The sequence below is a fragment of the Carya illinoinensis genome, chromosome 13 (genome assembly GCF_018687715.1).
Source record: "Carya illinoinensis cultivar Pawnee chromosome 13, C.illinoinensisPawnee_v1, whole genome shotgun sequence".
Taxonomy (NCBI): Eukaryota; Viridiplantae; Streptophyta; class Magnoliopsida; order Fagales; family Juglandaceae; genus Carya; species Carya illinoinensis.
The window spans coordinates 27,912,289-27,927,594 of record NC_056764.1 but is presented as its reverse complement, the minus strand read 5'-3'; the positions used below and the strand labels follow the sequence as shown (position 1 = coordinate 27,927,594).

Below are 15,306 nucleotides of genomic sequence, written 5' to 3'. Positions count from 1 at the left end.
ATCTAATACTTATATTTTTAATGAATTGACATCTGTTACTTATCATCTCTACACACTATATTTTATACTTATTTTTATTTTATTTTTTAAAATTATTTTTTATTTTTATTTTATTTTATTATTCTTGAATTAATAGAGTTCTTATACTCATCATCCATACATCACATATTTAGTAAGAGAAAAAAATTAAAAATTAAAAAATTATGTATGATATGAGGATGATAAATAAATTTTTTCTTATGAATTTGATCTTGCATATTTGATTCATATGCTCGATTTGAGTATGACTAGCAAAATGTAAGCTATAAAAAAGCCAGTTGGGAAAAAATATGTATTTCTTTGCTTAGACCTTGAGCTAAAAATAAAAATAAAAAAATGATACGTTGTGTTTGCATGCTGAAGTGATCTTAGATAATTTGAGTTAATTTGTAAATAATAATATTTTGTAGAGCCTATTGAGGTGCATTTGAATGTATGAAATAAGTTGAAATGTGTGTTTGAATATATACAATCGATTGAGATATACTTAACTTTTTATGAAAAGTTAAAAAAATAATGAGTCACATCAATAATTAGTTTGAGATGAATTTGACATCCAAACATACTATTATGGGTTTTTTGGGAACTCAGAGAAATTCCCATTTCATTGCAAAATTTCTTATAATTTCTGTTCCAAATTTCATTTAAACACAAAACATTTTAAAATTTCAAGTCTTTAATTTTTTCATCTAATCATTATCTGTGTTAAGGAAAAGTTGACAAGATCTAGCACACTAAAAACTATCGCTAATGGTAAGGGAATAGATAAAGCCAATAATCTGTCCCAGAGATAGAGCCAATAATTTAGCAGGAGAGCTTGTAAATCGTCTATTATAGTAGATTTTTTTCCCAAACAACCGGTGGACATAGACTTATATGCCCAACTATGTAAATTTTTGTGTTTCTCTCTAGTTATTTTTGTACATTTATTTATTATTAATTTAATGGATAAACGTGAATAGTAATATATCGACGCCATAATCATTATCACATGTAGGGGATAATTCATTCAATCATTTTAGTCTATTGTGTGAATTTATGCATTAATAATATAATCATTACAATTTTATCAAATTTCTAAATAAAACATAAATAACAATAAAATTTATCCAAATTTAAAAACAAAATTAATATTCAAATATTATATTCAAAGAATTTTTCTACTATATTTTTATTGAATTTTGTCTTTAACTACTCTGTACACATTTATCTCGATTAGTTATATAGTTCATATGAGATATTTTATTAAAAATTGAATAAAGTATTATTATAATATAATTTTTTAATTTTAATTTTGTTTTGAGATTTAAAAAAGTTGAATTTTTTATTATATTTTATGTGAATTTTTTAAAAAATGATAATAATGAAATGAAATAATTTAGATTTAAATAAACAAACTGAGCATAGATATTTTATGAGGCGATTATAATACGGAGAAGTATCCTTTTATTATTATTTTTAAAATTTTTATGTAACATTATTGGCAAGAAGGACAATATGGGTATTCGAGTTCACATGCCAGCATATAGAAATAGGGATTATATTATTCCATTTAATTTAGGAATGCCGTATTATTTCTCTCTACTTTTTTTTTTCGAAATTATTTCTCTCTACCTTGTTTAAAGTAGCGTATTATTTTTGAAAAACCCATTAAAAACAAACAGGGGAAACTCGATTTGCCTAGGAGAAAGTAAATTAACATTGATTTCTAATTCATTATTATCCCCATTTTAAGAAATTCAAATAATGAAAGAATTAGTATTTTTAACAAAATAATTGGATAAAAAATGTTATTTTTCATCCTAGATTCTATCATCCTTATTCACACTACTTGTAGTATATTTTGAAACTGTCTTTTTTACTTAAAATGATTATGGTGGCTCTACAGTCACTGCTTGAGGCTTTCGGTGGTTACTTTTGAGTTTTATTTTTTGCTTTTTATTTACATGTATTTTTTTAATAATTTTAAATTTTTTTGATAATATTATTAAATAATATTTATTTAATCATTAAGAAAAAATAATAATAATAAATAAAAAAAAAAAAAACTCCAACGATAATTCCCAACAGGAGTGAGCCACCAGCAATAAAAGAAGCATTTTGTTCAATAAATATTATTAAGACCACCACCAAACTTATATACATCATCAATAATTCGAATGGGGTTAATAAATGAGCACTTACAATGACTTGTTAACTTTGCATTTTTTTGTAAAATAACTAACAACATGTCAAAATCAGTTATCTATTAGATGATGTAATATCAATGCAAAATGCATATGAGCTAAAGTGATTTTATACATTATTAGTTGACTTATAGTTCAAGAGATATTTTATGCTTTTGCAGTAACAAAGGAAAGGGTGAAGTCGTTGGTTTTAACTCCACGAAAGAGTCTTCCATTTTCAAAATAAAAGGAGAGGTTGAAGTCGTGGATCAATGACAAAGATATAAATTGGTGGAGATAAGTGGACAATCATAATAATTAATTAGATACATTATAAATAATTTCATAAACTAGTTAATTAAATAGACCAATCCATATATTTAAAATGAAAGAAAACATTTATCTCATATGAGATGAGACAATAGTAGATCATGACATAACACTTTTGACAACGTTTGATCCAATTTAATAAATTCCCTCTCTTTTTAAAAAAAAAAAAAAATTGAACCTTTGAGAACAAAAACTAGTTAAATAGGTTGGTTTGGATATATAGAATTAAATTATCTCATTTCATCTTATTTTATGTAATTATTATAATTTTTTAAAATTTACAGATAAAATATAATAAAAAATTTAATTTTTTCAAATTTTAAAATAAAATTAATATTATAATAAAATTTTATTTAATTTTTAACAAACCCTAACACGACCGGGTCGTATCGTGTCAACCTATTTTGACCCATTAGTAAATATTACAAATTATGTTAACACGACACAATACGACCCGTTTCAAACTGTTTATATAAATGGGTTGAATATGTTCAAAATTAATCTGTTTAACTTTATTAAAATATAGCATAATTTTATATAAATTTTAAAATCACAATATTTATAAAAAATTATAAAATTAACTACAAGTCTAAAATTACGATATAAATAATAAAAATATTGAAATTAAAATTTTAACAATTTTATTTTTAGATATAAGGACATAATTGTAATTTTAACTTTCTTAACGTATCATAACTAATTAACTTATTATTAACCCGTTAAGCAATCGTATTTTAACAGATCAATTCATTTTGATTCAAATTTATTAAAATTAAATTTTAACTCGTTATTATCGTATGATATTTATATTAAATTAATAAATCGCGTAACATATTACACCTATAAGTTCCACTGCCACTACTTCGAATACGTATCAAGAGACAAAAATCTCTGGTTAAAAAAAATAAAGAAAAGAAAAAAATCTCCTTCCCCCTCTGCTTTAAATAATTTCTCGCACCCCCCGTCCTCCCTCTCGAACCAAATTCACGCAAGACCGGTTATCTTCCTCTCGCACTTCGTTTCACCCCCAGCGCACGTTACACTCCACCGCACCTCCCGGAGAGAGATAGAGATAGAGGGAGTGTAAACCGATAAAGAAAGAAGTAGAGAAAGATAGTATTATTTCGGAAATGGCGTTGGCGAGGGTAGATCTGGACGGGAACCCGATAAAGCCGATGACGATATGCATGATCGGTGCCGGAGGGTTCATAGGGTCCCACCTTTGCGAGAAGCTGATGGCGGAGACGCCGCACAAGGTTCTTGCCCTCGACGTCTACAACGACAAGATCAAGCACCTCCTCGAGCCCGCCGGCTCGCATCCCTGGTTCGATCGCATCCAGTTCCACCGCCTCAACATCAAGAACGACTCCCGCCTCGAAGGCCTCATTAAGATGGCAGATCTGGTCCCCATTCCCACTCCCTCTTTTACTCCTGTTTTTTTTTCTACATTTCAATCCCATATCTTGCAAATTCTTGTATAATCTTTTTTTCATGAATTTGTTTTTCGAAACTTTTGTTTGCATTTGTCGTAGACGATAAATCTGGCTGCGATTTGTACTCCTGCTGACTACAACACGCGCCCACTCGACACGATTTACAGCAATTTCATCGATGCGCTCCCTGTGGTACGCGTTAATTGAGATATAGGAACTCGCATGTTCTCGGCGCGGTTCTTTGTTTTTTCTGTTTTCCTAATCAATTGGCATTGATTTGTCGTTGGTGCTTTGTTACTTTTACAATGATTTGGTTGTTATAGTGGTAGGATTTGATTGAATGTGATGTTCGTGATTTGATTAGGTTAAGTACTGCTCAGAGAACGGCAAGCGTCTCATTCACTTTTCTACTTGTGAGGTGTATGGGAAAACGATTGGGAGCTTCCTTCCTAAAGATAGCCCTCTTCGTCAGGTAGCCTTTAGCTTTTTTTTTCTTTTTCTTTTTTATGAAATTGCTTTTAAGCTAGGCACTTCTCGGATATAAATCGGATCTATGATTCTTCTTACTAATTTTTGTGTGCGAAAATCTTCCTTTGTGTAACTCAGCTAGTTAGACGTCCAGCATTGCTTGTTTTTTATAAATCCGTCAGCGACATCTATCTTGCATGTCTATATTTTTTTGAGAAAATATCTTGCATGTCTATATTCCAAGATAATTCAAGATTTGAAAAGATCTGTGTAGCAGTAGCTGAGTATCAACATTGTGAACACAATGGTTAAGGTTAATAATTAGAACAGCTGCGAATGACTGGGTAGAGGTTTTCCGTGGTGGTAGTGATAGAAGATCCTTTTGTTAGCTTGTCTATTTGTCCATTATATCTTTTATGTAAAGAATGTTATGTATACAAAAGACTGATCCATGGGTTTTGTGTATAAACCATAGAATTTCAGCAGATCTCATTTAGCTGCCAATTCCTTTTTCTTGCGTAGAGACAGATCACTTCCCATGGTCGTAGTGGCCCCCGTCTTGTGTGCCGTACAAAGTTTTACTAATGTGTTCTTCATTCTGTCGATCTGCATCTTGCCAAAACCATGCTGCTTGTTACTTTTTTTCCCCAATCCATCCCCTCCCTCCCCCCCTTCTCTCTTTCTATTTTGTGGGAGGGGAACAACGCATAGATATGTGCTCAGTATTTTGTTGCATTTTTGTATCTGCTGCTAAAAGGGCATTTGTATATAGCGCCAATTAGTCTAGTCTTATGGGAGCCCATTACGGTGGCTTTATGGATTCCTCGACATTTTTGGTTGGTCCAGACAAACATCTCAAAGTTTAAATGCCTAGATATTATCAACCAATAATCCCCTCTTTTAGGAAAAAAATATTTGCAACTCTTAGGTTCATGATGGTATATTTAATCGCTATCCCTGTCTTATTGATCATTAATAAAATGATCTGACTTGTAAAAAATTTATTGAATTCCTTTTAGTATTTTGTTTCTTATTCTTCTTGTTTGCCATGAGCTGAGTATCTTATTCTTCCTTTTAGCATCTTGTTTGCCATGAGCTGAGTCTTTGTCTCCAATCTGTTATAGGATCCTGAATATTATGTTCTTAAAGAAGATGCCTCCCCATGCATTTTTGGTTCTATTGAGAAGCAGAGATGGTCGTATGCATGTGCAAAGCAATTGATTGAGAGGCTGATTTATGGTTAGCTATATTTTCCATGACCTAGCTACTTTTCAATCGGTTTGTGCAATGTATATTCTGACTCTTCTTATTAAATGCAGCTGAGGGTGCAGAGAATGGTCTTGATTTTACAATTGTGAGGCCCTTTAACTGGATTGGACCCAGAATGGATTTCATACCTGGAATTGACGGTCCAAGTGAGGGTGTTCCAAGGGTTCTGGCGTGCTTTAGTAATGTATGATATGTTTCTGCCGCATTTTTGTCTCCATTATCTTCTTCTTCTTCTTGTTTTTTTTTTTTTTTTTTTTTTTTTTTTTTTTTTTTTTTTTTTTTTTTTTTTTATGTCGGGGAACCTCTCCAAGGCAGGACCCTTTGGACCCACCCCTGCAGAATAAACCCCGGTCCCATGCACCGCACTCTCGGAAGTTTCCCTACACGGAACTGGTTAAATCGCTGGCTTTTCACCAGGAGGTGTGGCCCCAAAAGATTGTTTGCACCCATGAGGTGTTGAACCTTGGACCTTGAAGGGAATGAGACCCCAAGACCAAGGCCTTCACCACTTAGGCCAACCCCTTGGGGTTATTTTTGTCTCCATTATCTTTCAAAGGGGAAGGAAGGTCTCCACTCATTTCATTCGTTATTTGCTTTAATTATGTCCTCTTTTTCTTCTCAATGCAGAATCTTCTGCGTCATGAGCCACTCAAGCTCGTGGATGGTGGCCAATCCCAGAGAACTTTCATTTATATAAAGGATGCAATCGAAGCTGTTTTGCTGATGATTGTGAGTCCAGTATACATCGTCTTAAATTTATTTGGCATATTAAAAAGGTGGCTGAGTGGTGTATTTTTATCCCTTTCAGGAAAATCCAGCTAGAGCCAATAGTCAAATATTTAATGTTGGCAACCCTAACAATGAAGTTACAGTTAGGCAGCTTGCTGAAATGATGATTGAGGTGAAGGGTTTTGTCAGATGCATATATAAATATACTCACGTCTGATGAAAATACGTTAGTGGTTTTTCATGCTTTTTCATTTTTGGGAATTAAAAGTTAAGTACCTGCAATGTGCAGGTCTATTCAAAAGTAAGTGGGGAACCATCTCTGGAAGCACCTACTGTCGATGTGAGCTCTCAAGAATTTTACGGTGTGGGATATGATGATAGCGACAAGAGAATTCCCGACATGACCATAATCAATAGGCAACTGGGTATTGACTATTTTCTTCTCTTTTTCTCTTATAAAAAACATTGAGATTTAGGAGCATTGTGACAGAAGGTAACGGGTTATAAATTCCAGGTTGGAACCCCAAGACTTCTTTGTGGGACTTGCTTGAATCAACACTCACCTATCAACATAGGACATATGCTGAGGCCGTGAAGCAGGCCACTGCAAAACCAGCTGCCAACTAAAAGCAAAAATGGTGTTTGGTGGCACTTAAGAAGTGGGGATTCTTTCTTTAGGTTGCTGCTGTTTGGCAGGTGTTACCATTCTTTCCAAGTCCATCATAATATAATATATGATTCGCATATACGCTACATTTTTTGTCTCTCTTTCAAGTGTCGGTAGTCAATAGCTGAAGTAGCTGAGGAATGTGTGTTGGATGGATATCTCTGGAGGAGAACTTAGATTCTGTTATGAACAATTTTAATCATACTACTATACTACTGTAATTGTCAGTAAAAGCTTGGCTACGGCATGCTGCTAGGGGCCGTTATACAAGGAAAGCTGCTTGCTGTTTTCACTTCCTCTAGGGGGTATGCTTGTCGTTCCCCTAATTTGTCACTCCAAGGATGTATTGTATTATTTTGTTTTGACCCTTTCCGGCTCATGTTTCTTCAATTTATTATTTATTAATTTTATGCAATCAATCACTTCTTCTGGTTGCCTTGCACTAATAGCGTTATTTTGTTGAGGGAAAAGGTTTGGTTGGTTCATGAAATGGAAAAATTATCACCAACAATTAATTTGGGTTTTAGCAATTAACCATTTATTTGGTGCGCTTATTAATGAAGTCGGTCTAAATTTCTTGCTTTGCTAGAATTAATAGCTACTGTTATGGGTATGGACTCGTATCAAAATCTCCTTCAAACACCAACTTTTCTCGATGCTTTTTAGGAGATGTTTGGATAGTGAGTTGAGTTGAGTTGAGATGAAAGTAGAATAAAATATTGTTAGAATATTATTTTTTAATATTATTATTGTTTTGAGATTTGAAAATTTTTAATTATTTATTATACTGTTAAGTAATTTAAGAATGTTGTAATGATTAGATAAGATAAGTTGTGAGACTTTTGTATTCAAATCAGGTTAGGCTACGTTTGGCTGAGATGATTTTAGATATCTGTGAATAGGAGTGAAAAAGTAATGATAAAATATTAAATAGTAGTGGAGTGATCTTACTACCCAAACACAATAATGTCTCGCCAAAATGAAAAACAAAAACTTTAAGTAACTCAGGTTCTCAAATCCCAAATCTTTATCCTCCCATATCAACAAAGCAACTTAAAGAGCATGCATGCAGACGCTTGCCGACAGCAACTTTCAATTCCCCTTAACGGCTAAACTTATGGGTCTGTATCACGCCATTAAGAAATGTAGGAAGAGAGAAGAAGAATATAGGAACTTTTCTTAGAAGTTGTGCATAATTCTTACAAACTGCACGAGGTGTTCATATTTCAGATTCCTCAACCGACCGGCGGTGATGGCGGATTCGGGATGCATGTCACGCATAAAACTAACATAGTAGACGGAACTAGATAGTGGGCCACATGGGCTTACAACTATATGGACTCTTAATAGAAGAAAAATGCTATTCCAAGGTCTTTGTACTATACATCATTTACATATCATAGTTTGATTTATAATATCACAAAATTTAATTATGTTATATAGATAGTGTGTGGTAGGAACTTAAAAAATAAATATGAGCTTACTACCACTAAAAGGACTTGGAAAGTAAATGGACTGAAAGATATAAACGAAGATAGTGGCGATCCGTATTCATTAGCCTTGTGGGCCGGACCGAGACAGTTTTGCCAACGGAAATGGATTTTTAAAAAGATAATATTAACTCTTCAAAAGTACGCACGGTGGGACTCGAACCCACAATCTTCCGTTTAGAAGACGGGCGCCTTATCCATTAGGCCACGAGCGCCTTTCCCAGCTATTAGGCAGTACCATTATGTCAAAAATAGAATAGTGCTAGACCACGCCCCTCTTCCTATAGTATATGATGTGACGTATTTATTACCATTTGATGATAAATAAATATATAATAAATAATCATTTAATAGTAATAAATATGTCACATCTTATTTAGTAAGATGCTAGTGGGATAATAATATAGTATATAGAATTTTCCTTAAAAATATTATACCCATCATTCCCTCAATCTTTTTTTTTTTTCCTTACCAAATTTTCCGTACATGGATGATGAGTAAAAAAATAAATTAGTTTATGAGGAATAAATAAAAATAATAAAAATAAATATGGTGTATAGTGTGTGGAATGATAAGTAGCAAAGCTCTTTTATTTAACCTAAATATATAAATTACAGATTCTATACAATTTGTGGCCGATTTTATTCCTTCTTTTAAGCTCATCGTGGGGAGAAGACTTGTGGATCACAAACATCCTATGGGGATTGATTCATGAATGACTACTGCTAATCTTTAATATATACTACTATCCCCACCTAGGATGATGGTGCCCTCTTTAAGATTGTGTGAAAAGAAAGGGAAAAAAAAAAAAAAAATCTTTTGGTTGAGTATGGTAAATATATTTGCTCAGGAAAAAAGGAAAAAAATTAATAAAAATAAAACTTCTTGCTTTGACAGCATATTGTTTTATCTAGAAAAAATAAACAAATGTTTGTTTGCTGGAAACCTCTAAAAGATACACAGAAACTCTGAGAGTACCCTTTACTCAGTGCACTCAATTTTGATAAATCCAAGGGCTTAATTCCGAGTTCAAGTACCAGTTGCAGAATTCACCTGTCCTAGATGAAAATGCAGTCAAATATACATTCTATTGACATATCATGCATATTTGTAAACTTTGCAGTAGTTGGTAGCCATTAATGATCTGATAGGGGAATTTCCATTTACTGCTTTTAATAATCTAATTGAAGATATATATATATATATATTTATATATTCAAACCAACATATAATTATTTAGTTTAACCTGCTCTCTTGACTTTCCAGCCTAAGATGGTGGAGGTTTCAAAAGTTCAACGACCATGATCCATTAATTGACTGCTTGATCATGTCTTTTGGTTGAATGACTTATTCAAAAGAGTAATACATATATCAATTCGAATGAAAGCTCAAATGAATGGATTAAGACCTAATTGATCTAGAACAGGTGTATGGATAATATGTATAATAGATGTGAATGGAATAATGAATTGTGCAGACTAATATATATCTTTCTTGATCTTAGAGGTTGGTGTGGAGCTGTTAGGCTGTGGGGCTGTGGTGGAATCGAGTCTGAGGGCCCTTTCTTGTTTCTTCCATTGTTTTTCCAATTGATATTTGAAAGGGTTGATGATGTCATGCTGTTGGTGGGATCCCTTTATTTTAGTACATTTAGCAGTCCAAAAAATAAAACAAAAACGTAAAATAAAGCCCGAGAAGGTTGATATTTGAAAATAAGGTGATATTCTAACATACTGATCACACATATACCGGCTGTTAATATGGATGAAGGATTGGAAAGTATGACATTGGTGAAATATAGATTGATCGCTGGGATACGGATGCCATATCTGTCTCACTCATATTGCAGAAAAGCTCTAATTTCCATATGGTGAGAAGTTTATTGTGCTAGATGTATAACAAATGACTGGTACAGAGTTGCAGAGCTTTCATGCATCCCACACATGTTGCATGATGGGAATATCATGTAGATTTTATAACCTTTAGTGTTGTTCGTATAAGAATTTTGGTTTATGAAGTTGGTACTTAAGACCTATTCATTCTTGGGCTACACAAAACATAATATCATTTATTTTACTCACATATACTTGACCTCTCACTGCTTTGGGTCATCCTATGATGATGATAAATCCATGTCTTTGTTGAAATTAGAGGCGGTTTACATATGTAAGATGAAATAGACAAGCACTACATATATACTTTCCATGTCAAAAACTCCCTCAATTGAGCAATACAACAGTAGATATTCAAGAAGATAGTGGCTGCATTTGCGGATGTGAAACGAGCACCAAGTCTAACATCAGGTAGTACTCCATTTACTTTGTTTTCCCCTTATCAAACCTTTTATCCTCTTTTAAATTTTCAATGCCAAGTGATATTTGAAGCTAATTACATAAAAAATTGACCAAAATGGTACAGTGCTGCCCGCACCCATGGACAGGGGTGTCCCAAGACTCCCTACCCCGCCCCTGAACTCCAGCACCACCCTCGTGGGTGGGTGCCGCCTTCCAGACGCTGGGGGGCGGATTGGTCCCCCAAAACTGTATGTCCCACCTCGCCCAACACCTATCCACAGCGAAAAATAACAGAAAAAAAAAAAAAAAAAACACAACAAATCCACATTATCACATATCCATCCATATTGAAGCAAAGGGTCATGATGAACTACCAAAAAGCCATGCATGACTCAGCCCTTACATAACCAACTGCAGAATGCTAAGAAAGGAAGACTCTCGAAGAAATTGGCAAAACTGATTATGCTGAGGTGTACAGTGTAGATTTGATCTTTGTATTCTTTTTGTTATGAAAGTAGTCTATAAATACTTTGTACTCACTGTATAAGAAAATATACAAGAAATAATAACATCTTTGTGAGGGTTTTATTCCTTTCAGATATTCTGTCAAGCACTTCGTGTGCAAGTTCTTTTTAGTCCTTTTTACCCATTCAATATGGTATCAAGAGACTGAAAACAGACTTGCGTCTGTCTTTCTCGGTACCTGTCATGACTTCCGAATCACTCACCTCTTCGCTCAAATCACCCACCCCTCCTCCCTCTCCACCGAAATCCTTTTCCCCAGCTCTATCCTCCCTCTCCACCAATTTGATCACTGTCAAACTTAACATTGACAACTATCTACTCTGGAAAGCTCAGATCCAACCATTTCTCATAGGTCATCGTCTCTTTGGTTATATCGATGGCACTATACCTACCCCACCTTCCACCATTAATGGAATTCCTAACCCCGACTACAATCAGTGGGTTTTACAAGATCAACTTATTCTTTCGGCCATTAACTCTTCTCTCACTGATACGGTGCTTGCTCAAATCCTTGAATGCACTACTTCGCGTGATGCTTGGACCACACTTCACTCTCTTTTTTCTACACAATCTTCTGCACATGTTATGCAGACCAAATTTCAGTTAGCCACTCTAAAGAAAGGATCCGAAACTATCTCTGCTTACTTCAACAAAGCTACTGCTCTTTCCTCTTCTTTAAGTGCTGCTGGCCATCCTCTTTCTCCCTCTGAATTTGCAATCTATCTCTTGGCTGGCTTAGGATCTGATTATGAATCCATCGTGACCTCCATCACCACCAGACCAGAACCCTTATCCTCCTCTCAAATTTTCAACTACCTTCTCAATCATGAGTCTAGACTTGCTCATCAAACTCACTCCCTGCTCTCGGCCAGTCCTATCTCTATCAATTCCACTACCACTCAATCTCAGTCTTCTTCCTCTTCATCTAATAGAGGTCGTGGACGTGGATTCTATCGTGGTCATGCTCGTGGCAGGGGCCGAGGCTCTTCTTCACATTCCACCTTTTTTAATCAATCCTCTGCTTCTCGTCCAACCTGTCAGGTCTGTCAAAAATCTGGTCACACGACGTTATCCTGCTATCATCGGTTTAACCACACTTATTAATCTGGTTCTCCATCCTCTCTTCAAGCTCACTACACTGCCTTTCCTAACCCAAATCCCTCCATGTCAAACTGGTTTTCCAATACTGTTGCAACCAACCATTTCACATCTGACTTTGCTAATCTTCATGTAGATCCTACTCCATATTATGGTACTGATCAAGTCAGTCTTGGTGATGGTTCCTCTCTCTCCATCCAGAACACTGGCACGGCTCAATTTCCTACTTCTTCTCGTCAATTTCTTCTTAAAAATCTTTTACATGTTCCTGCCATCACTAGAAATTTGCTATCTGTTAGACAATTTTGTATTGATAACTCTGTATTTTTTGAGTTTCATTCCTCTGGTTTTTTTGTGAAGGATCTACATACTCGGAATGTGCTTCTTCAAGGACCTGTTAAAGATGGGCTTTATGTACTTCAACCTGATGCTAAACAACTGCAGTTTCCGTCAACTCGTTCTTCTTTAGTCTTCCGACCACAAGCTTTAATTAGTGAATGAACTTCCACACAGACATGGCACTTCCGTTTAGGACATCCCAATCCTTGTGTTACCTCATTTACTTTACGTCAGTTTCATTTACCTGTTTCTGCTGCAAACTCTACATTTACGTGTCAAGCTTGCTTGCAAGCTAAATCTCATGTTCTCCCTCATCCCCCTTCCCTTTCCCGTTCTCAATTTCCCTTTCAACTTTTATTTTTAGATGTTTGGGGACCAACACCTGTACTGTCCTCTAAGAGATTTCGGTTTTATCTTTCGATAGTGGATGATTATACTAAATACATTTGGTTCTTCCCTTTACGAGTCAAATCCGATGTGGTTGCTATTTTTCTTGCTTTTCTTTGATATGTGAGTAATACCTTTCCTTCAAATGTAATTGCCATACAAACTGACTGGGGAGGAGAGTTTCGGCCACTTCAATCACTACTTAAAACCTTTGGCATTACTCATCGCATTACCTGTCCTTACTCTCATCCACAAAATGGAAGTGTTGAGAGATGTCATTGACATATAGTTGAGACAGGCCTCTCACTTTTAGCTCACTCCTCTATGTCCAATAAATATTGGATAGAAGCTTTTCAGACGACCACTTTTCTCATTAATTCTTTGTCGTCTCCAACCCTTAACAATGCCTCACCATTTCAGAAATTATTTCGACAGATTCCGGACTACTCTTTTTTTCGTATCTTTGGGTCAGCTTGTTGGCCCAATCTCCGGCCCTTCAACAAGCATAAAATTGATCTTTGTTCTCATCTTTGTGTCTTCATTGGTTATAGTCCTGATCATAAACGTTACAATTGTCTTCATGTACCTACTGGTCATGTCTATATATCTCGTGATGTTCGTTTTGATGAATCTTGGTTTCCCTTAGCATCCACTAGGTCTACATCTACTTTAAATCAACCGAATTTCCTGGGTCTACTCTCTTACTCGACTCTCGTTCTCCCCTCATTCGGCCTCCAGATATTACCTCATCTACTCGGCCCAGTTTCAATTGTCATATATCCACGACTTCTCCTCTCTCTCTAATAACCCCTCAATCATCCTCACGGCCCACTCCCTCTCAACCCGTATCCACTTCCTCTCAACCCGTACTTGCTTCCTCCCACATACTCACTCCAGCTCTGATTCCTCTTCTTCTTCTCCTTCGACGGACTCATCTTCTCCTTTAACAGATTCATCTTCTTCCATCCAACCTCCTTCGGCTCCTCCTCCCATCCAACTCCATGGTTTCCATCCCATGATTACTCGCTCAAAAACCAACATTCACTGCCCTCGCCTTCTTTTGACAGCACAATACCATGGCCAGATCATAAATCCGCTTCCCTCACTACGTCTGTCGTTTCTTCCATTCCTGACGATCCCACTTCATACACTGAAGCTGCAAAATTTCCTGAGTGGCGTGAAGCCATGTCCACTGAGTTTCAAGCCTTATTCCATACCCGTACATGGGATCTCATTCCTCCCTCACCCAATCTCAATATTCTTGGCTATAAGTGGGTTCTCAAGACCAAGAGGCGTGCTGATGGCACTCTTGAGCGACGCAAAGCTAGACTGGTCGCCAAAGGGTTCCACCAGCAACCCGGTCTTGATTACTCTGAAACTTTTTCTCCAGTGGTTAAATCTGTAACCATCAAACTTCTCCTCTCCATCGCTATCACCAGAAGTTGGCCTCTTCATCAGCTTGATATACAAAATGCTTTCTTGCACGGGGACTTGGAGGAGGATGTGTTCATGCATCAACCTATCGGTTTGTTAATCCTGACTTCCTTCATTATATCTGTAAATTACGTAAGTCTATTTATGGGTTGAAACAAGCTCCTCGGGCTTGGTTCTCCAAATTAAGTTCCAAATTGTTGTCCTTAGGATTTCATGCATCTATCTCCGATTCCTCTCTTTTTATTTTTTCTGCTAATTCTCATTCCATTTATGTACTCGTTTACGTGGATGATATTATTGTTACTGCCTCTAATCAATCACTGATAACTGATTTTATTTCTTTCCTTCGTTCTGATTTTCCTGTTAAAGATCTTGGAATTCTGCATTTTTTCTTGGGTCTCGAAATTTGCCGTACCTCCTCTGGTTTATGCCTGTCTCAATCTCGTTACATTAATGATCTTCTCCATCGGACCAACATGCAGAATCAAAACCTGTGTCTACTCCCATGTGTTCCAATGTTAAACTTTCTGCGTTTGATGGTGCTTCTTTTGAAGATCCCTACCCATACAGAAGTGTTGTAGGGAGTCTCCAGTACTTAGCTTTTATCCGTCTTGATTTATCATTTGCAGTGAACAAAGT

At 35.5% G+C, this 15,306-nt stretch overlaps 1 protein-coding gene and 1 non-coding gene across 2 annotated transcripts; one reads left to right on the top strand and one right to left on the bottom strand.

Annotated features, from left to right (window-relative positions):
• The first annotated feature begins 3,458 nt into the window (after positions 1-3,458).
• Positions 3,459-7,467, top strand: LOC122292613 (UDP-D-apiose/UDP-D-xylose synthase 2). Its single transcript, XM_043101058.1, has 9 exons — positions 3,459-3,937; positions 4,067-4,159; positions 4,332-4,439; positions 5,560-5,674; positions 5,755-5,888; positions 6,332-6,433; positions 6,513-6,605; positions 6,723-6,858; positions 6,948-7,467. The coding sequence occupies exons 1-9, from the start codon at positions 3,665-3,667 to the stop codon at positions 7,058-7,060; spliced, it is 1,167 nt and encodes a 388-aa protein (XP_042956992.1). The 5' UTR covers positions 3,459-3,664; the 3' UTR covers positions 7,061-7,467.
• A 1,265-nt stretch (positions 7,468-8,732) lies between these two features.
• Positions 8,733-8,805, bottom strand: TRNAR-UCU. The gene has a single exon. It is a non-coding gene; the product is annotated as a tRNA-Arg (tRNA).
• Positions 8,806-15,306: the final 6,501 nt, after the last annotated feature.